Genomic DNA, 26581 nt, shown 5'->3' with positions numbered 1-26581 from the left:
TTATGGATTTGAAAATGGAAAGAAAAATGTATCGATGAATTATGAGGATGGGAATATAACATGTAAGTGGGCAAATTACAGTTACACAGCAATGTATCTGATTGAATTCAGAATCGCAATGATGTAGTCAGCCATGACAATGTCGGGTGTTGGGTGTGTGTGTGTGTGTGTGTGTGTGTGTGTGTGTGTGTGTGTGTGTGTGTGTGTGTGTGTACATAATACAAAATTTATATTTTAAACTTTGCAACCAAATTACTAGTGCAGTGTAAAGATAATCTAGAAATAGTATAACAAAAGCAAACTTACAGATCTTGGAGCTGTGGACTCCTGGTGTTGTGATAAGGATTTGCTGCCACGTTTCTTTGGAGAAGTTGACTCCATTATTACAGAACTGGTCTTTTTTCGCCTCGTTCGAGGGAGTGAAACTATATCAGACACATCATCCATCAGAGGTGGTTCACTTTGTATTGAGGACAACCTTCTGAATCCTGCCCTTGTGACAATCGGACTATTCATCCACTCTTGTATTGAGTTACGTATGTCGTCTGACACTGATTCATTAGGCAGCTCTGGTATGTCACTAATAATCTGCCCTTTCCCAGCATTTGGAGGGTTGTCAATGTTGTTCTTATGACCCTTACTAGTTGTATGAGAATTGTCAGCCTCATCTGAAATACGCAAGATATCATGATGACAATGAATTCTCTTACTCCATACTATACTGAGTGTATGAGACAATTTAAAGTAGTGTGCTCAGTTTAGTTTAACTATGACTTGGCAGGTTAAAACCAATCAATCTTTTTGCTGTTTGCTATTGTAAGTACAGTTTGCCTGTCTATAAAAGATTTAACAGCTGAAACAATGCAGTATGTCAAATTCATCTCCTATCTATTAAAATCACATGTCAACAGCCTTAATTTTACACTCAACAAACATTTGCAGATGACAAAAAAAAAGGTGGGCCTCACATGATTTGAAAGTGGACTGCAAAGGCTTGATAACTAATCAGTTACAAAAAAGGCAGCAAGTGAAATGTTTTGCTTTAAAGTCTGGTAATATTAGTCCAAAATGTATGGGACTAATCAAAAATAGACGAGAACAGCTAACACAACATTTCGGTAACTAAATAAACAATTCACGAACTTGTGCTTATCTCTAAATTTTGTTCCAATATGTTTCTTAATTACAGCAAATCTCAACTGTCAACTTTCCCTACACCTTTTTAACGGGAAAAATAAAAAATTATGCTAAGATCCACTGTATGCTGTGAATGTAAATGAATCTTTACCCAATAGTGCCAACAATAAGCGAATGTTACAGTGCCAGCTAGATTAGGCAAGAAACTTCACACGATAACCTACAGGCAAGATATGCAACTTCCGTGCTGTTATTTCAAACTATCTTTGGTTACCCCTCTCCCCCATATGCAACTAATAAATTACCTTTAGACTGAGAAACTTCATCAGTAAAAGTTTCAGTAACAACAGATGGGCCTGTTGAATTGTTAAGTGAATCAGTAGAACGTGTCTTCTTTGTCCTCAGTCTCCCTAACATCTCCACATTAGCTGGGGGCTCACTACTGCATCTTGAGAGTTTTCTTTCTGTCAGTCCCTTCCGGGACCTTTTCTTATTTGTGTTGTCACAATCAGCTGTTCCACTGATGTAAGGAGGTTTTACTGCACTAACAGGTTCTGAAACTTTGCAACCTCCAGTGGAAATGGACTGAATATCCACATATTCAGTTTCCTTTGCTTTTTCTGTCGCATCTGTGGAGCTATTATCTCTCAGTTTTGGATCAGTATCTGCAATGCTCTCATGTTCTGCTGACAGAGTTTGGTTCATTTCTGCTCCATCTCTGCAATCTTCACCAGAATGCTGATGATCAACATTTTGACTTTCGGTGTCCGGGTCCTTCAGCGGAATAGCTGCCGTAGCTACCTCTTCGGCAGTGTCACTCTCAGGATCAAGTAGAGGATCAAAGTCCACACTTGATGTGCGACTGTCACCGACACATTTCCTTTCATCTGCTGCTGCCTCACTGTCTGAATCACTGCTAGTTGAAGATGAAGAACTGCTGATGAGTACGATGGATGCCGAAGAGGAGGAGGCAGATTCTACATCAACAGCTGACACATCATCAGCTACCACTGGTTCATCATCTGCTTCATCAGAGTCCTCTTCCTCTTCAACGGCACTGGCATGCCAGTCTTCATCGTCGTCGTCATCATCAACATCATCAGCATCACTATCAGCTACAGGAGGACACTTTTCCTCTTTATCTTCAAGATCAGTGTGACATCGCCCTGAAATGCTTCCTGTAATAGATAAAAGTGTGTCATCAATTTCTCTCACAATGTTATCTCTAAAACTTCATTATTTCATTTACACTTTAATGCAGCTATACATCAATCAATCTCGTGCACACATCACACATTTTTATACAACTGATACATATATGAAATGTTTCACGGTATATAGTAACTATTTTGTAGTTTGTAGTATAGACGTTTGGCATGTTTCACTGAAATTAAACACATGCACAACTGTAATTGATTACAGAGAGAGATTTTCATTCCCATGTTGGTACTCCAGTTGCTATGTGTTTAACCATTGTCATTTTTGGTTTCAAGTTCAAGTTGTGAAGTTGTGTTTGTGTTTACACAACCAAATGTTTCAATTACAGTTCTGATTTGTTGGCCAGTTTTATGGTATTGTTTAAACATGCTGCATCTCTTTACAAATGGTGACAACACCAATTAGATACTGGTGTACAGATAACTCCGAGGCTACTGTCAGAGAGCACAGTAGAAAAGTTCATAAGATAGTACCTGAGGCAAGTGCATTAATTTTGTTATTTTCACTGAGCTGAGTGAGATGCATGCAGTGCCAAGAAGTCATAGTTCATCAGAATGTGCAAATAAACAAAGTACAGATGAAGTAGAAGGCATTTAGTTGGGAGAATGTAGTCCCTCAAAAAGCACAGGCAGAATATTTACAAGTGTGTGTTTTATGTACAGTAATATGGGTGTAATTACATATGCACAGCCTTTATCCATATCATTTACAATGGATTCAACACCTCTGAGGAGGAGATGAATGTAGACAATTGGAATTTCGTTGTTGGTTAACTGAAAATCATCAAGTAGTATCATTAGCACTGTTTCATTCTGATGATGTCACTAACACTTTTTACTTAAATCCATGGTCTAACAAAAGCCCACGTGCCTTCATGGAGACATTTTTAAGAACGTTTCCCCATAAATGTGTGCTGTGATATGATAGCCAATCATTTGATAGAGCCTGTCATGTTACTTCATTGCCTTACATGGATTGTTATCTAGCCATTCTTGCAACGAAACTTCTAGCATTACTGGAAGAAGTTCCTTTGGTGAAAATGTTGGCTGTGTCCTTCCACATGGTGTGAGCGCTCTGCATTCTTAGCATTATGTGCAGTATTGCTCTCATAAAAGGACACCAATACAACATCTGAAGAGTTACACTGATGATGTGAAGAGAATTATAAAGTGTATTGATACTGGAGCTGGAACTGATGGCTGTCAACTCTGTAAACAATCATTTGCCTTTGCCTACAACCTTCTGAGAATATTTGTTTGGTTTATATTTGAACAGGCTTATGTTACCAATAAAACAGACACTTTATATGGAATGTGTTATTGAAACTGTCTTACAGGGTGTTTCAAAAATGACCGGTATATTTGAAACGGCAATAAAAACTAAACGAGCAGCGATAGAAATACACCGTTTGTTGCAATATGCTTGGGACAACAGTACATTTTCAGGCAGACAAACTTTCGAAATTACAGTAGTTACAATTTTCAACAACAGATGGCGCTGCGGTCTGGGAAACTCTATAGTACGATATTTTCCACATATCCACCATGCGTAGCAATAATATGGCTTAGTCTCTGAATGAAATTACCTGAAACCTTTGACAACGTGTCTGGCGGAATGGCTTCACATGCAGATGAGATGTACTGCTTCAGCTGTTCAATTGTTTCTGGATTCTGGCGGTACACCTGGTCTTTCAAGTGTCCCCACAGAAAGAAGTCACAGGGGTTCATGTCTGGCGAATAGGGAGGCCAATCCACGCCGCCTCCTGTATGTTTCGGATAGCCCAAAGCAATCACACACTCATCAAAATATTCATTCAGGAAATTAAAGACGTCGGCCGTGCGATGTGGCCGGGCACCATCTTGCATAAACCACGAGGTGTTCGCAGTGTCGTCTGAGGCAGTTTGTACCGCCACAAATTCACGAAGAATGTCCAGATAGCGTGATGCAGTAATCGTTTCGGATCTGAAAAATGGGCCAATGATTCCTTTGGAAGAAATGGCGGCTCAGACCAGTACTTTTTGAGGATGCAGGGACGATGGGACTGCAACATGGGGCTTTTCGGTTCCCCATATGCGCCAGTTCTGTTTATTGACGAAGCCGTCCAGGTAAAAATAAAGTTCGTCAGTAAACCAAATGCTGCCCACAAGCTTATCGCCGTCATCAATCCTGTGCACTATATCGTTAGCGAATGTCTCTCGTGCAGCAATGGTAGCGGCGCTGAGGGGTTGCCGCGTTTGAATTTTGTATGGATAGAGGTGTAAACTCTGGCGCATGAGACGATACGTGGACGTTGGCGTCATTTGGACCGCAGCTGCAACACGGCGAACAGAAACCCGAGGCCGCTGTTGGATCACCTGCTGCACTAGCTGCGCGTTGCCCTCTGTGGTTGCCGTACGCGGTCGCCCTACCTTTCCAGCACATTCATCCGTCACGTTCCCAGTCCGTTGAAACTTTTCAAACAGATCCTTTATTGTATCGCTTTTCGGTCCTTTGGTTACATTAAACCTCCGTTGAAAACTTCGTCTTGTTGCAACAACACTGTGTTCTAGGCGGTGGAATTCCAACACCAGAAAAATCCTCTGTTCTAAGGAATAAACCATGTCTACAGCACACTTGCACGTTGTGAACAGCACACGCTTACAGCAGAAAGACGGCGTACAGAATGGCGCACCCATAGACTGCGTTGTCTTCTATATCTTTCACATCACTTGCAGCGCCATCTGTTGTTGAAAATTGTAACTACTGTAATTTCGAAAGTTCGTCCGCCTGAAAATGTACTGTTGTCCCAAGCATATTGCAACAAACGGTGTATTTCTATCGCTGCTCGTTTAGTTTTTATTGCCGTTTCAAATATACCGGTCATTTTTGAAACACCCTGTATTACCCCCTCCTAAACTGTTTACAATTCCTGCCAAGACATGATGTATATTAACACAATGAACATCAAAAGAATGAAAACTCATGTGCTGCACACCACCACGTTTTCAGTGGACACTCCACACATACAACTATTACTGAATTTCTCCAAGACCACAAAACAATTGCACCCTCTGGTATCAGTGAAGCACATCACAGTACATCATATACTTACGACACCAGGTCCTCCACCAGTTTATGTGCATCCTAAGTGTCTAATGCCAGAAAAATTAAAAATAATGAAGCATGAATTCTGTGGCATGCTGACAACGTATCTGTCGAGCCTCTAGCAGCAGCTGGGCAGCCCAGGTACATGAAGAAGAAGAGAGGAATAATGGATAGCACCCATGTGGTGATTACCACAAATTGAATGCAAGGATGATTCCTGATCAGCATCCAGTGCCACACACAGAAGACCATGCTTTCAACATACACAGTACGAAAATACTCTCTATACTGGCTCAGTGTAACCATACTATTACATTCCCGTCAAACGAGAAGTCATAAATGAAACAGCTGTAACAATGCCCTTAAGACAATGTAATGTGGCACAGACATTTCAATGCTTTATGGATGAAATTGCAATTGGCAGCACTAATGCCTGCCTGTAGCTATGTTTGTGTTACTAGTAAAAATAGACAATTAGCATAGAGTAAAGTGATTGTGTGAAATGTGTTTTATACTCTAGTTCATTCCTAAGTATCTCCTTTATTTGAGGTTTGGTATTTAAATCGCCACATAAAATCTAATCACGCGTCATAGGCAGTATTTTGTTGATAGTAAACATTGTCTAATATCAAGTAATACTCATGATAAGTAGTAATTAAAGGTAACTTTTTATTGAGAATACATTAATTAACAGATACTGTGACTTAAACGAGTGCAGAGTTCTTTCTTTTAAGCAGAAATAATTAACTTTTTACATTATATCGTACACCTGAAACGCTAACCTGTAGGCCAAATTTTTGCAGCTTGTAAATAATGAAAACTTGTGCAGTGTTAAGTGATTCAATTTTATTTTTATGCACTTAATCTGTGTTTCAATGAATGATAATTGGGATGTAGCGAGTGGTAGACATAGACTGTGGGTTGGAATTCCATTGGGGTGGCTGTAGTGGAGGAACTTGAGGAGCCTCTCCCATGAAACTACAGGCTGTGGAAGAGGGAAAAAAAGGGGAAGGGGAGGGGAGGGCGGGTGGGGTGGGTAAAGGTAACAAGTAATGGGTGAAAGGGGGACAGCTGTTTCAACTTAACCTACATTTGAGTTTACAGTCTCTAATTAATTTGAATTATTGGCAGGAGGAGAGGGGTGGGGGTGGGAAGAGGCTCATCCAGGTCACAGGAGGGTGCAGCAGACTTACATTAAAGAAATTCAGTTTAGGTCGGTACCAAAAGGGTACAAAGAACAGTGTCTTGTTGCTAGATAGTAGCTATCTAAGGGGTACGGCCAGATGGTACAGGACAAATTAGAAACAAGGTAACAGGTCACAAGTGTTGTGAAGCCAAGGAGCCAGAGGACACAGGAAATTTGTGTAAAGATTATGGGAAAGAGGGTCAGGTTATCACAGTAGCGGTGCAGGGAACAGCCTGGCTAAAGGCAGAAATTTAAGTACTAGAAGTGACCAGGAAAGAATAAGAGGAGCATCAACACACACACACACACACACACACACACACACACACACACGAGGGTATTGTGGAGGTACAACAGTATCATGGGCAGCACTGGGTTAAAACTGCTGAGAGTCAAGTGAAAACGAATTGATTACGCTTCTGCTGACTGAAATAAAATCTTACGAGTGCAGTGCCTGTTGCTACAATAGGGAGATGGGGATGCATTAGACATGCCCTTCATTTGATTAAGAGAAGGAAGATAGGCTGGCTGAGCTTCTTGCAGAAAATGTATGGAGAAGTTAGAAACACACAAAACAAGATATCTCTGGTTGTTGGTGTCAGAGTGTTACCTTTTTTTGGGTTAGAATCAGGATTATGTTATGAAATAAGTTAAAATAACAGGCTGTCTTTCCTTTACTTTATATAATAATGAAAAATAGTTCACTGTTAATTGCATATAATAATGAAAAATAGTTCACTGTTAAATGTAACTGCCTATACATCACTACTAGGAAATTATGAACTGTTTATGAGGAACTCAGATTCCTAATTGTCAGACATCACTCATCCGTCCTCACCCCACTCTCCCAGCCCCCCTCCCTCTCTCCCTCCTAATCCTCTGTAGTGACTCCAAAGTAGAATTTCCATCAGAGGAAAATATCTGGAAAAAAACTTTCTGTCCATCTCCAGGAGCAAAAACATTGCTTACTGGTGTTAAAACACACCATCCCATTTAACTCCATAAGTAGTGACAAATGAGTAAATGACTGGTAATTTTAGTTGAGTTGATGGCCTAAGGACACTAAATCATAGTAGGAACAATGTTTTATTTGGAGATGAAAAAGTAGTTTCTCAAACATTTTGACTTTTTCACAGCAGTACTCTACTAGTAGCTTGAAATGTAGACGTCACGTCAATATACTACTTTCCTGTGTCGCACATAATTTTATCAAGGAAAAGGTAGTTACATAGTTCACATCCTGCATAACTGTGGTTGTATCCGATGAAACCACAACATTAAAAGTTACATTCAACATCGATGAAGCTTAACTCTAAAGAAGAGAGTGTATTATGCATTAAACTGAAAACAACTTTATTAAGCGTAGCACAAGATTTAGAAATTAGTTGAAGGATTTAGCACATCACATTTTAACATGGTTTTTTCACGAGAATGAGACAGGGAGGGAAACTGATGGGAGATAAAAGTTACTCCAAACTACAATATGTAGATGGTGACATAAAAACCAAATACAAAGATATATTCCTAAGCATGTGAAACTGAAAATGAGAAATGATACACAGCGCATGTAAAGAAGGCTCTGTATGTATTTCCTTTTTAGATCTATGTTTTTGATGGCCACTTAATGAAATGCAATTTATTGTACATTTTTTAATGCCATATACATATATCAGACAGGCAAAATATCTTCAAACCCCAAGAAGAAAGTAATAATTCAACTTAAAAAATAAATTTAAAAAAAGCAGGTGCTGGAAGATCTGAAAATTACCAAACTATAAGTTTAATAAGTTATGGCTCCAAAAACACTGGCATGAATTATTTATAGAAGAATACAGAAGCTGTAGACACCAACCTCTGAGGATATTCAGTTTGGATTCCAAAGAAATGTAGAAATACATGAGGCAACACTAAAACTACAATTTACCTTAGAAGATAGGTTGAAGACAGGCAAACCTACATTTGTAGATTTAGAGAAATGTTTTTGACAATGCCGACAGGACTACATTCAAAATGGGGTAGAGATAAAACACAGGTTGTGAAAGGTTATCCACAACTTACAACCAAACTGCAGTTACAAGAGGCGAAGGAAATGGAAGCAGTAGTTGAGGAGTGAGAGAGACATGGTTATGAACTCCCCATGATGTTGCTAAATTTGTACATTGAGCAAACTGTGAAAGAAACCATGGAGAAATTTGAAAAGGTAATTAAAGACCAAGGAGAAGAAATGAAACAATTGAGGTTTGATTATGACACTGTACGTCTGTCAGAGATGGATTGTGGTCTTCAGTCCAGAGACTGATTTGATGCATCTCTCCATGCTACTCTATCCTGTACAAGCTTTTACATCTCCCAGTACCTACTGCAACCTACATCCTTCTGGATCTGCTTAGTGTATTCATCTCTTGGTCCCTCTCTATGACTTTTACCCTCCAGTCTACCCTCCAATACTAAATTGGTGATCCCTTGATGCCTCAGAACATGTCCTACCAACCGATCCCTTTTCCTAGTCAAATTGTGCCATAAATTTCTCTTCGTCCCAATTTTATTCAATACCTCCTCACTAGTTATGTGGTCTACCCATCTAATCTTCAGCATTCTTCTGTAGCACCACATTTCAAAAGCTTCTTTCTCTTCTTGTCTAAACTATTTATCATCCACATTTCACTTCCACACGTGGCTACACTTCATACAAATACTTTTAGAAACGACTTCCTGACACTTAAATCCATACTCGATGTTAACAAATTTCTCTTCTTCAGAAACGCTTTCCTTGCCATTGCCAGTCTACCTTTTAAATCCTCTCTACTTCGACCATCATCAGTTATTTTGCTCCCCAAATAGCAAAACTCCTTTACTACTTTAATCTAATACTCTCAGCATCTCCCAACTTAATTCGACTACATTCCATTATCCTCGTTTTGCTTTTGTTGATGTTCACCTTATATCCTCCTTTCAAGACACTGTCCATTCCATTCAATCAGTCTTCCAGGTCCTTTGCTGTCTCTGACAGAATTACAATGTCATCGGCAAACCTCAAAGTTTTTATTTCTTCTCCATGGATTTTAATACCTGCTCCGAACTTTTCTTTTGTTTCCTTTATTGCTTGCTCAATATACAGATTGAATAACAATGGGGATAGGCTACAACCCTGTCTCACTCCCTTCCAACCACTGCTACCCTTTCACGCCCCTCGACTCCTTATAACTGCCATCTGCTTTCTGTAAAAATTGTAAATAGCCTTTCGCTCCCTGTATTTTACCCCTGCCACCTACAGAATTTGAAAGAGATTATTCCAGTCAACATTGTCAAAGATTTCAGTAAGTCTGTTGTTGTTGTTGTTGTGGTCTTCAGTCCTGAGACTGGTTTGATGCAGCTCTCCATGCTACTCTATCCTGTGCAAGCTTCTTCATCTCCCAGTACCTACTGCAACCCACATCCTTCATACAGTAAAGCTGCATGCCCTCGGGAAAAATTACGGCCGTAGTTTCCCCTTGCTTTCAGCCGTTCGCAGTACCAGCACAGCAAGGCCGTTTTGGTTATTGTTACAAGGCCAGATCAGTCAATCATCCAGACTGTTGCCCTTGCAACTACTGAAAAGGCTGCTGCCCCTCTTCAGGAACCACACGTTTGTCTGGCCTCTCAACAGATACCCCTCCGTTGTGGTTGTACCTACGGTACAGCTATCTGTATCGCTGAGGCACGCAAGCCTCCCCACCAACAGCAAGGTCCATGGTTCATGGGGGGAAGTCAGTAAGTCTACAAGTGCTAGAAACGTAGGTTTGCCTTTCCTTAATCTATCTTCTAAGATAGGTTATAGGGTCAGTCTTGCCTCACGTGTTCCAACATTTCTACGGAATCCAAACTGATCTTCCCCGAGGTTGGCTTCTACCAGTTTTTCCATTAGTCTGTAAAGAATTCGTGTTAGTATTTTGCAGCTGTGACTTATTAAATTGATAGTTCGGTAATTTTCACATCTGTCAAACCTGCTTTCTTTGGAATTGGAATTATTATATTCTTCGTGAAGCCTGAGGGTATTTCACTTGTCTCATACATGTTGCTCACCAGATGGTGGAGTTTCGTCAAGGCTGGCTCTCCCGAAGCTATCAGTAGTTCTAATGGAATGTTGTCTACTCCTGGGGCCTTGTTTTGACTTAGGTCTTTCAGTGCTTTGTCAAACTCTTCACGCAGTATCGTATCTCCCATTTCATCTTCAGACAAGTAAGTGACTACAATTCCATAAATATTGTGTGATTTATTTATGAGAAAGAGCTTCACAAATTGAGCATGTCAATAACTTGTTGGTTCACCTCTGGTCCTTATGCAAGCACTTATTCAGCTTGGAGTTGATTGGTAAAGTTGTCTGATGTCCACTGAGTGATATCATGCTGAATTCTGGTCAATTGGTGTGTTTGAACATCAAAATTCCAAGCTGGCTGGAGGGTCCTGCCCATCATGTTCCAAACATTCTCAATTGAGGAGAGCTCTGATGCCCTTACTGGCCAAGTGAGGTTTGGCAAACATGAAGACAAGCAGCAGAAACTCTTGCCCTGTGTGGGCAGATATTATCTTGCTGAAATGTAAGCCCGGGACAGCTTGCTGCGAAGGGCAACAAAATGGAACACAGAATACTGTTGACATACCGCTCTGCTGTAAGGATGCTACCACCAACAACAAAAGGGCTCCTGGGATGAAATGAAATTGTGCTGCAGACCATCAGTCCTGGCTATCATGCCATATGGGGGACGGCAGACAGGTTGGTATCCAACCGCTTTCTGGTGGTTGTAGAGCCTCAATTCAAAGCAGGACTCATCACTGAAAACAATTTTACTGCACTCAATGAGATTCTAGGCCCCAGTGACAGAATGTGGCACAATTTCCCACAGGAGGCAATCCAATAACTCTATCAATCAATCGCAAGCTAAAAAACTGCTTGTATAAGGACCAGAGTGGATCAGCACATAATTAACTTGCTCAATTTGTGAAACTCTTCTCTCTAATAAACCGTCCAATTTTTCTGAAACAGTAACCAGTCTGAGCATGTTACATCAAATTTACCCATTTATGTTTTGTTTTGCTTCTTCTTCTTCTTCTTCTTCTTCTTCTTTGTTGTTAGAATTTATCTTGAAGAGAGGCTGTAAGATGAATATCAACAAAATAAAACAAGGGTAATAGAATATAGTCTAATTAAATCAGGTGACACTGGGGTAATTAAAACAGGAAATGCAACACAAAGTAGTCGAGTCTTGTCATTTGGGCAGCAAAATAAATAATGTTGGCCAAAGCAGCAAGAAAAGCATACCTGAAGAAAAAGAATTTGTTAACAAAAAATGTTGATGTTAGGTAGCCTTTACTGAAGATATTACTTAGAAATTTGGCACTATAGACGTTTGCTGAAGATTACATGGGTAAGTCAAATAATTCGAATGTACTGACTCGAATTGAAGAAAAAAGAAATTTATGGCACAACTTGACTGAAGGAAGGGATTGGTTGATACACACATCTTGAAGCATCAAGGAATCGTCAGTTTGATAATGGTGCGAAGTGTGCGTGATAGAAATTGTAGAGGGAGACCAAGGCTCAAATATAGTAACCAGGTGCAAATGGATTCCCTTAGCAAAACCATACAATTTAGTGTCACAGGCACTTGCATATCAGTATGACTGTATAGAACACCCAGTATATTTCATACACTGGTAGCAAGATGACATGAGGTATGTCAGCATACAGATGAAGTACATCACTTATCTGCTATTAAAATTACCAGTTTCATTTATAAGGTGGCACGTGTTACAACATAATGTTGACTGTCAGCATACCCAATACGCTAGATGTTATGTATGATTGTGTAGCAAGTACCTATGATGTCAATGATTTCAGTATCTGTATACTAGGGGCTGCAATGAAGGAGTTCAGCATGTGCCGTGCCCACCACACACACACACACACACACACACACACACACTTACTTTTGTCAGCAGACTTTCCAATTCCCTGCGGTTCACTGTCAAGCTGATTTTCCAACACATCTTTCTCAACAGGGCTGTTGTAACTCGTGTCATCAGGAAGATATCTAGAAGCATTTTTGCTGTCTGTCAACAAAGTAGGGTTTTCTTCCATTTCTAAGCTGTCTTCTATGATCACAGTAGCATTTTGACAATTTTCTTGTTCACTGAGTGGCGAAATTCTTTCGCTGGCCGATAGCTTGCCATCAAATGAATGACTTGGGCTATTCCAAGTAGTGGTATCCGGCAGGAAGCTCGGCACAGGATTACTGCAAATCCCCTGGGGCATGGAACTAACATTGCCTCCTGTCTCGACACCTACTAAGGACGTAGATTTGTCAGTTTCCAATGTCTCTTCCAAAGTCACCAAAACACTTCTTTCACTCATTTTGGTGTTATCTATTGAGCCTGGTTCATTTTCACAATGTCTGGTGCATGCCGAATTAGTGGGGGTGTTCCAAATGGTGTTATCTGGTAGGAATCTGGTAGTACCTGGTAACAGGCTAGAAATAGTTTCCTTAGGTGTGGAACTGATGTTACCTCCTGTCTCAGCTCTGATTTTTGTCAGTGGAGTCGATGATTTGTCACTAGCATTGCCTCCCACTGCAAAGGTATCTAGCAATGAAGGAGATGATTTGTCAGTTTCCAATGTCTCTTCCATAGTCACAACACTCCTTTCACTCTCTTTGGTGTTATTTAGGCCCTCTGGTTCATTATCAGAAAGTTTGGTGCTTGATGTGTTACTGGGGGAATTCCATACAGTGTTATCTGGTAAATATCTGGTGGTATCTGGCAGAAATGTAGAAACAGAAGTGCTCAAAGTTTTCTTGGGTGTAGAGCTAATAGCATCACATGTCTCAGCTCTGATTCTTGTCGGTGAAGCTGACCACTGTTTACTGATGTTGCCTCCCATCTCAGCACTGGTATCTATCAATGCAGTAGATGAATTGTCAGTTTCCAATGTACCTTCCATAGTCATAGTAACACTCTTTTTGGTATTATCTACAGACTCTGATCCATTATCAGTGTGTCTGGTGCATGAAGAATTACTGGGGGTATTCCAGATACTGTTGTCTGGCAGAAATCTGGTGGTATCTGACAGAAAGTTAGATACAGGTGTATTGCATGTTTTCTTAGGCGTGAAGCTAACATTACCTTCTGCCTCAACTACGATATCTGTCACTGAATCTGGTGATTTGTCAGTCTTCAGTGTGTCTTCTGGAGTCAATGCAATATTATTTTCATATGTGCTGCTATCATTTACAGATTTCTGTAAGTCTTCTGACTGCCTGCTGCATGGTGTGCTAACAGGACTATCGTAAACTGTGCTGTGAGGAAGAAATGATAGAACAGAACCAGTGCTATCCCTATCAGGTGTTGGTCTGGTAAAGCATTCTGGACCAGTTTCGCTTGCTGACAATGCCTTAGATAATCGTTTAACCTCTGGTGTGTCTTCTCCACTCTTTTGAATTTCTTCTGCACTGCCTGTGACCCTTACTTCAACAGCTGATTGTTCACTGAAGGACAAGACACCGGGCCTGTCATAACTGCTGCTGTGTGGGAGAAATGATGAGCTCAGCTTATTACTACATTCCTTCTGGACAGAATTCTCATTATCTACAGCCTCAGATTCAATGCCGGCCAATGTCTCCGATGATCTGCCCAACTTCGGACTACCTCTGGCATTGAAAGAAACACATTTCCGATTTTCTTTTGCCATGCCTGCAGAGCTTACATCTCCACCCAACTGCTCACTGTCAACTATTTTACCAGGTCTGCTTTGAATGGTTGCATCAGGAAGAATAAATCTGGATGAGCTGTATTGACTTCTCTCAGATGTTAAACTGGTACTATCTTCTGTCTTAGTCCCGATTCCCATCAAAGATGTTTTCTCAGATGCTAATACATCTTCAATGGGCGTCAAAACATTACTTTCAGTCTGTTTTGAATCACTCAGAGATTCTCTCCTTTCATCAGTCTGCCTAGTGGAAGTATTCCCAGGAACAATGCGTACAGTGTTGTCAGGTAGGAATGATGCAGAGGACTTACTGCTATCTTTGTCTGTTTTGTTACTGGTGTTAACTACTCCCTTAACTGTATTATGTGACAACAAACAATATGATTCCAAATGAGAGGTGGCTCCTTGAGTAATAGGACCATCATCCTCACATTTCTGTCCAGCAGCAGACAGTGCTTCATCTGATCTTCTACTGAGAACTGAAGTATAAGAGACATTACGAGTTATACTACTACGAGAAAATGACAGGATACTCTTTCTGTTTGTTGTAGTGGTACTGGTTGGAGATTCTGTCTCAATACTGACACATGCAAATGAAGTAGACGATTTTTCAGTATTTGGTATGCCATCTGCTGTCTGAAGAGAACAGCTATTAACAGCCCGCCTAGAATCATCAAACTTCACTGAATGCTTTGAGGGACTGTTCAGCAGTTTACTACCTCCAATGCCATGCATTGTATGATCAGTCAGGAAAGAAACATTACTCTTCCTATAAGATTCCCTCTTTGTAATTCTGGGCGAAATGATCGTCACACGAGGAGGGTCATCTGTCTTGACACACTTTTCTCTGAAATTATGATCATCTACTGACTGCACACTGTCCTCAAGTTTGAGGTACTCCACTATATTCGTTGATGATGAAATATTTTGCTTCAAATCTTTTGAGACAGATTCAGCTAACACAGATGACAGAACTGCATCTCCAGAAGCGTCTTCAGTATTTGAATCTATATCGCTGGTAGCGGACACAAAACTGTCTTCTTGGTTTTCTTCAGAATCATCATCTACTTTAGATTTAGGTGGGAAAAAATATTTCCCTTTAATAGAAGCTACTCTGCTAGCTACTCTTTCTTCATTGTTAGCACTGTCTCGCTTCCGAGGAGAAGGAGAAAATGATAAACTGCGTTCAGCTTTCTTCGCTGTATAAACTGTTTTAGATACTGAAGCTTCTGTGTCCCGAGTGCCACTTGAAGGCTTAGGGAAAAAGCATAAGGGACGTGCCATGTCTCCTGGCCTCCTTCCTCCCACCTGGGTATCTGTTGTGTGCGCAACATTTCCTTCATACAGAGCCTTCCTAGGGCTGGCACCCATGACACTTTTCTTTCTGTCTAGGTTGCTGGAAGAAAAGAAAAAAAAGTTGAGGTGACACAAAATTAAACACTTCTTGAATATTTACTAAAATAAGTAAATAAAAACATTAAACTTACATAAAGAGAGTATATGCCAGAAAAAAATGTTGCAAACAGTGTGTTCTACAAGATAACAAGTCATTAAAGCTATACACTTCTTCAACAAGAAAGAGGAATTGAGGGGAAAAGGGGAAGAAAATTTTATTACGGACTACCAATATTAAAATTTTTTGATGTAAAAGATGTAATTATTATCAATAAAATTTTGTTTATGTTATTGTGGGAAATGTTGCACAACACCATAAACCACGAGTCTACTTGATCTATGGTATAGCTTTGTTGAACAGCTTTTCAAAGAATTGATGTTCTGTACATTTTGATTGACTGGGTAATTTGAAATATGGTGACATTGCAAAATTCCCCCCCCCCCCCCCCCCACACACACACACACACACACACACACACACACAAAAGAAATTCATCATTTGTTTTCAACAGCCAAGAAATGAGTAACTGATTTCAAATCGAACTTTTTTTCTCTCATTCTACTTGAATACATTTATAAGTGTCGATGATACTGGAAGAGAGACCAGCTGATAGCAGGGGAACTTTAAATGTAATAAGAAAGAAGGGGAAAGTGAACCACAAGTGAAAATTTAAACATCTGCAAGAACCACACAAACAATATGGAGTCTACCATATGCCCACACTACAAAAAATATTATGAGTGTGTCTCCTAAGAAATATAAGCAACTTGATCTGATGTTTTTGACACTATTTTCAGTTTTGTTATTGACATGTCTACAAGACATTCACTGTTCATGAGGCATTTCTGCAATATCCTGTGTCAATGATAATCTCACTTTTTCTTACTAATGAAAACCAATGTTGTCACTGAATATCAAAATAGCCTCTTTCCAAATGTGTTTGGTGTAGATGATGTACACAAACGAAGAATTGCAACATTATTTTTAAAAAATACAATGTAGTCCAAAGTGAATAATTACAGCAAAAATTAAAATATTTATAACATTACACACATCAAATTCATAGGAGAATACTGTAAGCCATTCCCCATAAAAGCAGGTTTAAAATTAGAGAATGCTTGTCACTATCTCTCTTCAACGGTATGTTGTAATATAATGACAGTGGTGCAAGGTTAACCCCAAGAACATCAAACTTTGAAAACCCATGTACAACAAAATTTTTATGTGCCTGTGATACAGCAATGACCAGGTTATCTGATCCCCAACTCATAAACAAACCCATAATAGAAGAACAGGAAACAAAAATCTTACATATTTTGGAGAAATAACATTTAACCAGAACAAAAACCTATGCTGCACAGTAGAAGAAACAAACTGACCGCAGCACTGTATATAACAAAATGAAATTATTTTCCATTGTTTGACAGTATATTACCAAGAATGCTAACAACAAAAAAGGCTTCTCAACAACCACAAAATCAAAAACCTTACAACTTGCAAATGAAACCACTTTCAAAACAATTAATACTGTAGAAATAGAATACGAATGACAGAAGAATAATCAGAGCATGCATGACCAAAAATATGAACAAAGCAGACGCTAGAGATCAGCTTCTAATGAAACAGTCTACAAGGAAATGAAATCAGTAATTAACATTCCTATACAGAAATCCATTTTGTTCTTCAGACAACTAAGCAGGACACCAGGAAATAGAATCAGGAGATCAACAGAGAGAGCATGAAACAGTAAGAACAACATTAGATGGATCATGGAAATGAAGGAAGATATGAGGGAACTATAAATTACACTAACAGATTTACAAACAAAACAGAAACAAACTACAAACCATGATCAACAAACACTGGGTAGGGTAATTTTAGATGAAGAAAGAAAGCTGAGCTCTGAGAGACTGAAGAAGTACTGGACCAATAGGAAACTGAAAAATCTTTTTTATGTAAGGGTTAGCCAGATGAAAAGGAGACATGTGGAAAAAGTAAGTGAACTCTTTACGACTTCAAAAGTAATAACCATAACTGTTACTACATTTAGCCCACTGTGAGACAAAATGGTCAGTGCCTTCATGGAAGAATGTTTGTGGTTGCTTATGGAACTATGATCGTACTAGGTGTATACCTCTTCATCCAAAGCAAATCAACAGCCACAAATGTCTCTTCAGGGCTCCAAAAATGTGTAAATTGCATGAGTAGAGACTGGGACTGTATAGAGGATATTTAAGTGCTTTCCAGCACAACTTCAGCAGAATACACCCACCCATATGTTGCCAAGGTTGTTTCTACTATACTCCAGAAGTTTCGCTGGGTAGCTCTTACAAATTCTCCAAATAGTCCCCATCTATCCCTAGTGATTTCCACATTGTTGGAGTCCTGAAGAAAGAAATTCATGGGTGTTGATTCACTCTGGATGAAAAGATGCACACCCTCGTACAATACGGTTCCACAGGCAATCACAAACATTTTTCTCTGAAGTTACTGACCATCTTGTTTCACAGTGGTATGAAGTAGTGACAGTTATGGCATTTACTTTTCATGCAATGAACACATTACTTACCTATCTTCCATCTGCCTCATTTTCATTTGACTGCCCCTTAAAAAATTGATTTAAGTGGTCCAATATGAACAAAATAATAACATTATTATTATTATTATTGTGGTAAGCAGTTTTGGTACTGGGGTCAGCAAAGCTGTTCCAAGCACATCATCATCATCATCATCATCATCATCATCATCATCCAGATGGTTTGTTATGTGAAGATGGCCTACTACTAGAGGTCGAAACCAGTCATATTTTTAATAAAGAATTATACCATTTTTTACTAATTTTAATAAACACATACCTCTCTTTTGGTAATGCAAAACGGATCTGTCGGCTTGCTGACAGCACTCCTGTTTCGGATTCCTTTTTCTCCTCTAAAAAGAAAACAATATTTGTCCACAACAGTGTAATTGCATTAGATATAAACAAATATCAAATTGGAAACTAATAAATGAAAGAATGAAACTTTACTAATTATAAAAGAAGGGTGTTACACAATCACTTAAGGAAAATATGATGAACACAATGAAGAGGAAGTTTCAAGCTGCAGTTTCGAAGTAGGTTTGTGAGAAATATGCGAAATTACTGTTAGTCTCATTTTTCACACCATATGATAAACATGATTCTAAAGAAAAAACAATTGGTCACACTTAGTATTTAGTTGACAGAAAAGTAATGAATACAACAAAGTTACAACTATGTAAATTGAGTACTGCTAATGATTATGTCAGTTTCAAGAACCAAAACTTCCTTTTCCAGTGGCAGTTTGTTTTCAATTTGGCTTGGCCATTATCATTCGCAAGTTCAAATTTTAGCTTCCCTTCTGATACAATTTCTATTCACTTTATTACTTATCAGTAGGCAGAAGTCTAATATGTCATCACTAGATAAAGACTGTATTGCAGAGGTAACTAAATGAATTCTCCATATCCTAAATCTCACCACCAATTTCTTCCTTTGTTTTTAGACCACAGGATGAAACTGATGGCAAGAAGAAAGGAAATTTCATTGTGTGGTTGGACGGAAACACTAGACAATATTATGCTTGGTACCACTGTTGCTACAGAGAAGACACTGTGATATCTGCAGGTCTGCACACAAGCATTGCCACGGTACTCCGCCACGGTACTCCACTGCTCAAGGTGCTGACTTTTTATTAACCGTACTGGGGGCACAAACCGTGAGGTAACTCATTTCTCCGAAAGATACAATGAAATCTGCAATAAATACCACCCAGTTATTTTCAGTACAAATTATTAAAGTTTCCAAATTTGGTAGCCAGCTTCCCAAAAAGTATTCCATTTAATGCCCAATACCAACTAAGCAGTGGAATAAAATTGGGTCAGAGCTTGGGAAGGACCCCAGTTTATATGCTAGTATTAGAATCATTTAATGATTCAGCATTTGCGATGTAATACGAAAATCCATTTAACATATTTCAAAGAGTTAGCAAATGAAGATAGTAGCAGTCAGTCTTGCAAACAGCGATAACAAAAAACACTCACACAAAATTACTTAACTGTGAAGAGATGGCTGATATTTGAGCTCAGTTTTAATGAAGTGTGTTTAGAAAATAGGGAGAGAATGACAGGTTTGTAGAAGAAAAATTACGTTACCACAAAGCAAATTATCACGGAGATAACAATCAAACTTACTAAAGCAACCTACTGCAAGTATCTTGATGGACTTATAGGTCTGGTAAAAATCACAAGACCTACCTCTAAAAGTAAAAATTTATTTCTCAATACAAAACTGAGCTCATTATATCTAGTTAACTGAATTTCCCGGAACAAACTTTTAGCTGACTCTGCACAATGAATTTATACAGCATAGATAACCTCTATATTCAAGATAATGGTGTGGAGTAGTTCAGTGTATCTTGAAGTTAGGAAATTTATAATAATTTTGCCATCATAATGGCCATTATTTGAGCACACGTGTTGTCCCAATGCAAGAGGCCTTTTCTGTGTGCTAACTTTTGGGTTGATGCACTTGCACACAAATTAAATAATGTTGAATAATAACAGCTAACAGAATATTTCATCCTTTATTCAAATAAACAATCATAATGATACCCTATGAACACAGTTGACACCACTTTTGCCACTTTACTTCAGGGTATTAACGACTAGACAATCCTTAGCTTTGACAACAGATTTTTATTTGAGAATGGTGGAACTATGTCTCATCAGTACCCACAGCAATACCAGAAGTACTTCAAATTATTCTTCTACTTATCCAAATATTTTGAAATGTCCAACAAATTTGGTATCCTCTGTGCATCCATCTTCTTCATACACAGAACTTCCTTCAGGAAACTACATACTTGCTCAAAGCTGGTGCCTACCATCTCAACCATTCATAACTCTTAACTTGATGGTCTTCTATCACTATACAAAGAACTTTATTGACCAGTCTTTCAGGAGAATTCTCAATCAAGTGTCCAGAAAGTGGCAAATCTGCAGCATTCATATGACCACTTCCAATACATTTAAACCTATGGTTCAGCGGCAGAGTTTTGGATTTAAATACAGCGGTATGGTGGTCATGTACCACTTATTATTCCTTTGCGAAGTACTCGCTAATGTGAAAAATGTCAGGTTGCACCATGGTTTACCATCCATGACGAATGGTAGGTACCCATTCAAAGGTCAGAGGACCATACCTAAGCACCATGATGCTAAAAACAATTTTTTGTTTTGTTTTTGTGAACTATCTTGAGTACTAACACAGAGTTCCCATTAACTTTTCTCCATTTTGCACCTGGATCTGGACCAAATACACAGAAATGTTTAATCACTGCACAATAATCGTCTCTAGTGCTTTCTGCAAAACTGTGTGACACTTCAGCTGCCAACAATTGTGTTTTGCATTCATTCCAAAACATGGGTAAAAAAATTATGATTATCATGCTTACAATTGTCATGAGGCTTAACAATATTTCCAGGTATTTTGGTAAAATTTACCAGATTTTTCAATACACCTTTTGTGCTTTTCACACAAAACTTTGCTTCTTCCAGCAGAATCTAGTAAATACACTTACAAAATATAAAACTATTTTCCTCCAAGGCTGCGTTAATGTTAGTTAAATTGATTATTAAATTGCCAGCATTCAGATTAACTAAATTTATAGTTTAGACACTACTGTTTACAATTTCATAGTCACAGCTGTTTAAATTTGGTGTCTTTACAGCTACAACAATATTAGCATATCTGTATCTAGGAAATGATGTGCAAGACAGTAATAAAATAAGTCACGACAATGTTTTACAACAATGCTAAGTTTTAGTGTGAATGTGGTAAGACAAATTCTGACAGAATGTAAATAATTTATGAGTAAAGGAGACGACTCACCAAATAATAGAAGTGTCACATCATTAACAGACACACAATAAAGGAATGATTGTGAATGCCTATATATGTGCTCTATCATAAAGGATATGTCCAAAAGTTGTTGCCTGCTTAGCTGACTGGTAACGTGCTTGCCTCCCATGCAGCAGGCCGGGGTTCAATACCCAGCCAGATTGGAGATTTTCTCCACTCGTGGACTGGAGTTGTATTATCCTCATCATCATTTCATCCTCATCACCGGCACGCGAGTCACCCAATGTGGTGTCGACTGAAATAAGACTCGCACTCGGCGGCCGAACTTCCCCAGATTGGGCCTCCCGGCCAGCAGTGCCATACTATCATTTCATATTTGTTTTTGTGCAAAAGTTAGAAAGTTTTATTTCCATTTTGTGCCTTTCAAATGATGGAAACTCCAGGCAGGAATATCAACAATGTATGGAAAGATAGATTGCTATCTACCATTAAAAGAAAAAAAAATAATTGCAGTCAGGATTTCCACCTCCTCTGTTCTATTATCTCCCTGTTCTCATCTCCCACGCTCTTCGTTTGCCACCCTCTGCCAATGTAACTGCCCATCTTTCCCCACTCCTCTCCTCCTCCGTTCCTTTTTTCCCCACCTCCCTGCCCCACAACCTCCTGATGCTGCGCTTGTTGTCATTGCAGCCCTGCACACTCCACCAGACAGCATTTGTCTCTCTTCCCCCACCTGTACATTACTATCCTTTCTCCTTTCTCGCCCCCTCCAGATTGCTGCTTGCACCCCTTGCAATAGTTGCATTTTGGCCCAAGATGCTGGAGCTGGCAGTTACATGTGAATGAGGTGTGCTGTCTTGTGTGTAAGAATGGTGTGTTTTTCTCTTTTGCTGATGAAGGCTGCAACCAAAAGCTTTATGTAAGTGTCTTTTAATTGTGCCTGTCTGCAACTTAACGTTTCTTCTTTAACAGTAAGTAGCAATCTGTCTGGTTGATATACTGTGCATTTGATAACTCAGTGCTTCTACTATATGGTGAATTGTTTTCTTTACCCCTAAAGTATTAAATAAGTTTAGTTTTTAATTTTACAAAAATATCAGTAAATGTGTACAGTTACTAAGTCTTGTACAGCTCCAGGTTTAAAAAAAAACTATTACCTGAAAGTTATCTCTCAAATTACTATTTTTTCTCAATTTACTGTCACCAAGACCGATGTAATGTCCATTTCAGTGGCAGTAAAACGTTTGTCTCTATCGCAAAATCTTCAGTAATCGAAACTTAAAAGAAACTGCTCTTAGAAACTGCGTGAATGTGGTGTGCGTACTGTAAGACCTTCAGTACACACACCATCAGATTATTTGACTTGTCGCTCTAACGATGTAGGCGAGTGTCAGCAATATGTTTCGTGGTCTTATCGTGGCGTGTTTATCTTCTGCCGTTAGGTCAGATGATAGAAATGCCACTTGCACGCTTAGAGTAGCAGGTTGACGTTGACCAACTTTAAACAGAACTTGATTAATTTTCACACACATTTATTAAAATAATAAAAAGCGTAGACAATACGTAACTTGATTCTGGACACTGTTTACAATTGACAATCTGAAGTTTCTTTGGTATTGGTATGTTAATCTTATTCTCACATATCTCTGATACTTGACAAAGTGTCTATACATTTATCTTCATGGCTATGTACAGGAATATGGTAATCTTATTAGGCGCAGACTGAAACTTGACTATAGACTGGTACAGACTAATGCAGACTGGTACAGACTGGTGCAGACAAATGCAGACTGACTAATCGGAGGTCTCTACATTTGTTATAATACCTCACGCATTCAGGTATCACTGCGCGAGTGTGATCTGCGAGGAGAAAAGGTTCTATGTTAGCAGCAATCTCATTGGCTGCGTTACATATTAATACGTGGATTGGCGGAAGCAGAATTTGGTCCGTCTCTAAGGCAGTGCCATCTCGTAGTGCGGAGACGGACGAGCGCTGCGCCTGCACTGTTGTGCTTAGCGGGGTGCGCTCTAGTGGGAAAGTTGTGCTTAGCAGGGCGCGCTCTAGTGGGAAAGTTGTGCTTGGCGGGGCACGCTCTAGTGGGAAAGTTGTGTATGCGCTGACTACGCGGAACTATGTACACAACAGTGAACATAATCTTTCATAAATAATCTTGATTTTCTTTCATAAACACAGGTATCTTTCATGAATAAGTTTAGTTTGTTGGTTGTTAGGCAGAGGTTAGGTGAGTAAACAGCAAACTCACAGTCTTTTGATTCAAGGGTAGTTCATCCATAATTGGCAATGTCAGCCAAAAACATATTCAGATGATGGAAATATGTAAAAAGTAGAACCCAAGCTTTGAAGGCAATATTGATGCCAGAGCTGAGAGAAACTAGAGAGCAGTATATGGGCTGAGAAAGTACACAAGCCAGAGCAGAGGATGAGTCACCCAGGTAGTGATGTGGGACAGGCAAATGCCCAGTGGACAGGACATTTATAAATTAGCATTTTCTCAGGAATTTGCCCAAAGCAGTTTTAAATGCTCGAAATCTGGACATTTATATTAAAAAAAAAGTACTTTTTAAAGTTTTTACTGTTAGAATGTATAATTTACCAATCAAAATAAGGGATGGGATGATACTCTCAATGTTAGAAGCTAGTAAATGTTTATATGTAAACGCTGGCAGGTCGATAGACACACAAACAAACACAAACATACACACAAAATTCAAGCTTTCGCAACAAATTGTTGCCTCATCAGGAAAGAGGGAAGGAGAGGGGAAGACGAAAGGAAGTGGGTTTTAAAGGAGAGGGTAAGGAGTCATTCCAATCCCGGGAGCGGAAAGACTTACCTTAGGGGGAAAAAAGGACAGGTATACACTCGCACACACGCACATATCCATCCACACATACAGACACAAGCAGGTCTTTAAATATGTCTGCTTGTGTCTGTATGTGTGGATGGATATGTGCGTGTGTGCGAGTGTATACCTGTCCTTTTTTCCCCCTAAGATAAGTCTTTCCGCTCCCGGGATTGGAATGACTCCTTACCCTCTCCTTTAAAACCCACTTCCTTTCGTCTTCCCCTCTCCTTCCCTCTTTCCTGATGAGGCAACAATTTGTTGCGAAAGCTTGAATTTTGTGTGTATGTTTGTGTTTGTTTGTGTGTCTATCGACCTGCCAGCGTTTTTGTTCGGTAAGTCACCTCATCTTTGTATTTATATATAATTTTTCCCACGTGGAATGTTTCCTTCCATTATATTGTTTATATGTAAACATACATATGCCATTCATTGCCCTTTTTTACTAAGCATGAAAAGAAAGAAGAGAGACATGCCCTCTGTTTTTTACTAGCATTCCAAGGAATGGCACATGTTAGTGACAGCTGCTTGTCAGTTGCAATGTCCTTTTTTTACTTTTACAATTTCTGCTCTTTTGTCTCTTTATCTAACAATAACACATAACATGTTGAAAAGCTGTGTAGTGACAACCCAGTATTTGAATAAAAACAACAACAACAACAAACATTGTCCTTCGATGATTGCTTTGTACTCTAACCCATCTTATAAACCATGTCAAATCTCTAAATACTGCTGAAGAATGATTATTGATGGCAAAATTATTACTGATCATATTAAACAGCTAGCATCTGTTTCTTGATAATAACTGTATTCTTAAATGATAAACTGTTTTCAGTGGGATGGGGGCGGGGGGGGGGGGGGGGGGGGGGGGGGAATTGGTTCACTGACGGATGTAGTGATGTTTGAGAGACACTATAGTTTTTTATTCTCCTCCTTTCTACTACATATGACTGCACTGTCGTGAAGATAAAATGAGATCACTAACATAAAAAACATTTAATAACAAAGAATCGATGCCAAAGATGTTGGAATTGATTGATTCCGATACTGGTCAATTGCTAGAGAATCTGCAATTCTTGGACTTGAGGAACCTGAATTGGCGCACGATTCATCCCTAATTAAAATCATTATGGATAGACTTTTTCACTCAAATATTTTTGCAGTAGAATAGTAAAAGTACAACACTACTTACTTAACATAAACTACACTTTATTTCAAGAATTACTTTTCAACTTGAGTTTCGTTTTCTTTTTTAATTATGCACTACCCAAAGAATTAACCTCATTAAAATGTATAATTATGTTTACAGTCCAGTTAACTTCCATTAATAACTCTTCCCTAGCTCTAAAGCAGCTTTTTAAACTTGGTTACCCAACCAAGTGTTGCAAAACACCTTTTCCAATACAAAATATCAGTTAGAATTTTCTCATAACTACTGCTTGTAAATTAATCTTTAAAATGCATGGGCATTTATGAATTGTTGACATTTATCCTGGGCATTAGCCCTAACATATAAACAACCAGGCATTTTACATCACTAACCACAGGTCTCATCCATGGTGAGAGAAACCCACCCAGCATCCGACTGCCACAAAACTGATGAACGGTGAAGACAGTAAAGAGCAAAGAATGACTTCGAGTTGGCACATTCAGAAGAGTAAAAGTGAGAAGACTAAATATGTAATGGAAATCAGCTGGATTGTTAATAACAAACACAAGAGGAGATACATAGGTAAAGCAGCATGTGGCTGTCCCCAAGGCTCTGCATGCGACAGTTATCATCTCACCCACATCTGCCGCACTGCTGCTCTGGTATACTGTACCCCTGCTGTGGTATAGTCAAGGTATTGAAGAGCCCTAACTATTCAACAGAGTGCCACCCCTAAAATAGAAAATCGGATTTTGCAGAAAAGGACACAAACCGCATCTACAGAAATTAAAACAGTAAAAGGGGGATGAAAGAGTGAGTAAGTCAAGGATGTAGGGTCGCGTGTCTCACCAGACCCAGCACATTCGGAAATCACCCACCAATATCAGAGGCAAAGAATTCTGAAGGCCACGTTTACTAATGGAGGCCAG

At 39.2% G+C, this 26581-nt stretch overlaps 1 protein-coding gene across 1 annotated transcript in view; it reads right to left on the bottom strand.

The window, feature by feature from the left end:
• The window catches only part of LOC124789141 (protein ELYS), a 259690-nt gene that overhangs the window by 27272 nt on the left and 205837 nt on the right, over positions 1-26581 (bottom strand). Inside the window, exons 23-26 of the mRNA XM_047256434.1 lie at positions 18618-18690; positions 12593-15762; positions 1443-2315; positions 307-668 (exon numbers count right to left, since the gene is read on the bottom strand). Of these exons, the coding sequence (XP_047112390.1) occupies positions 307-668; positions 1443-2315; positions 12593-15762; positions 18618-18690 (4478 nt within the window). The remainder of the gene's footprint in view (positions 1-306; positions 669-1442; positions 2316-12592; positions 15763-18617; positions 18691-26581) is intronic.

The sequence above is a fragment of the Schistocerca piceifrons genome, chromosome 3, assembly GCF_021461385.2.
Source record: "Schistocerca piceifrons isolate TAMUIC-IGC-003096 chromosome 3, iqSchPice1.1, whole genome shotgun sequence".
In the NCBI taxonomy this organism is placed as follows: domain Eukaryota; kingdom Metazoa; phylum Arthropoda; class Insecta; order Orthoptera; family Acrididae; genus Schistocerca; species Schistocerca piceifrons.
The sequence above is the reverse complement of the archived record's forward strand: the minus strand, read 5'-3'. Positions and strand labels throughout refer to the sequence as shown.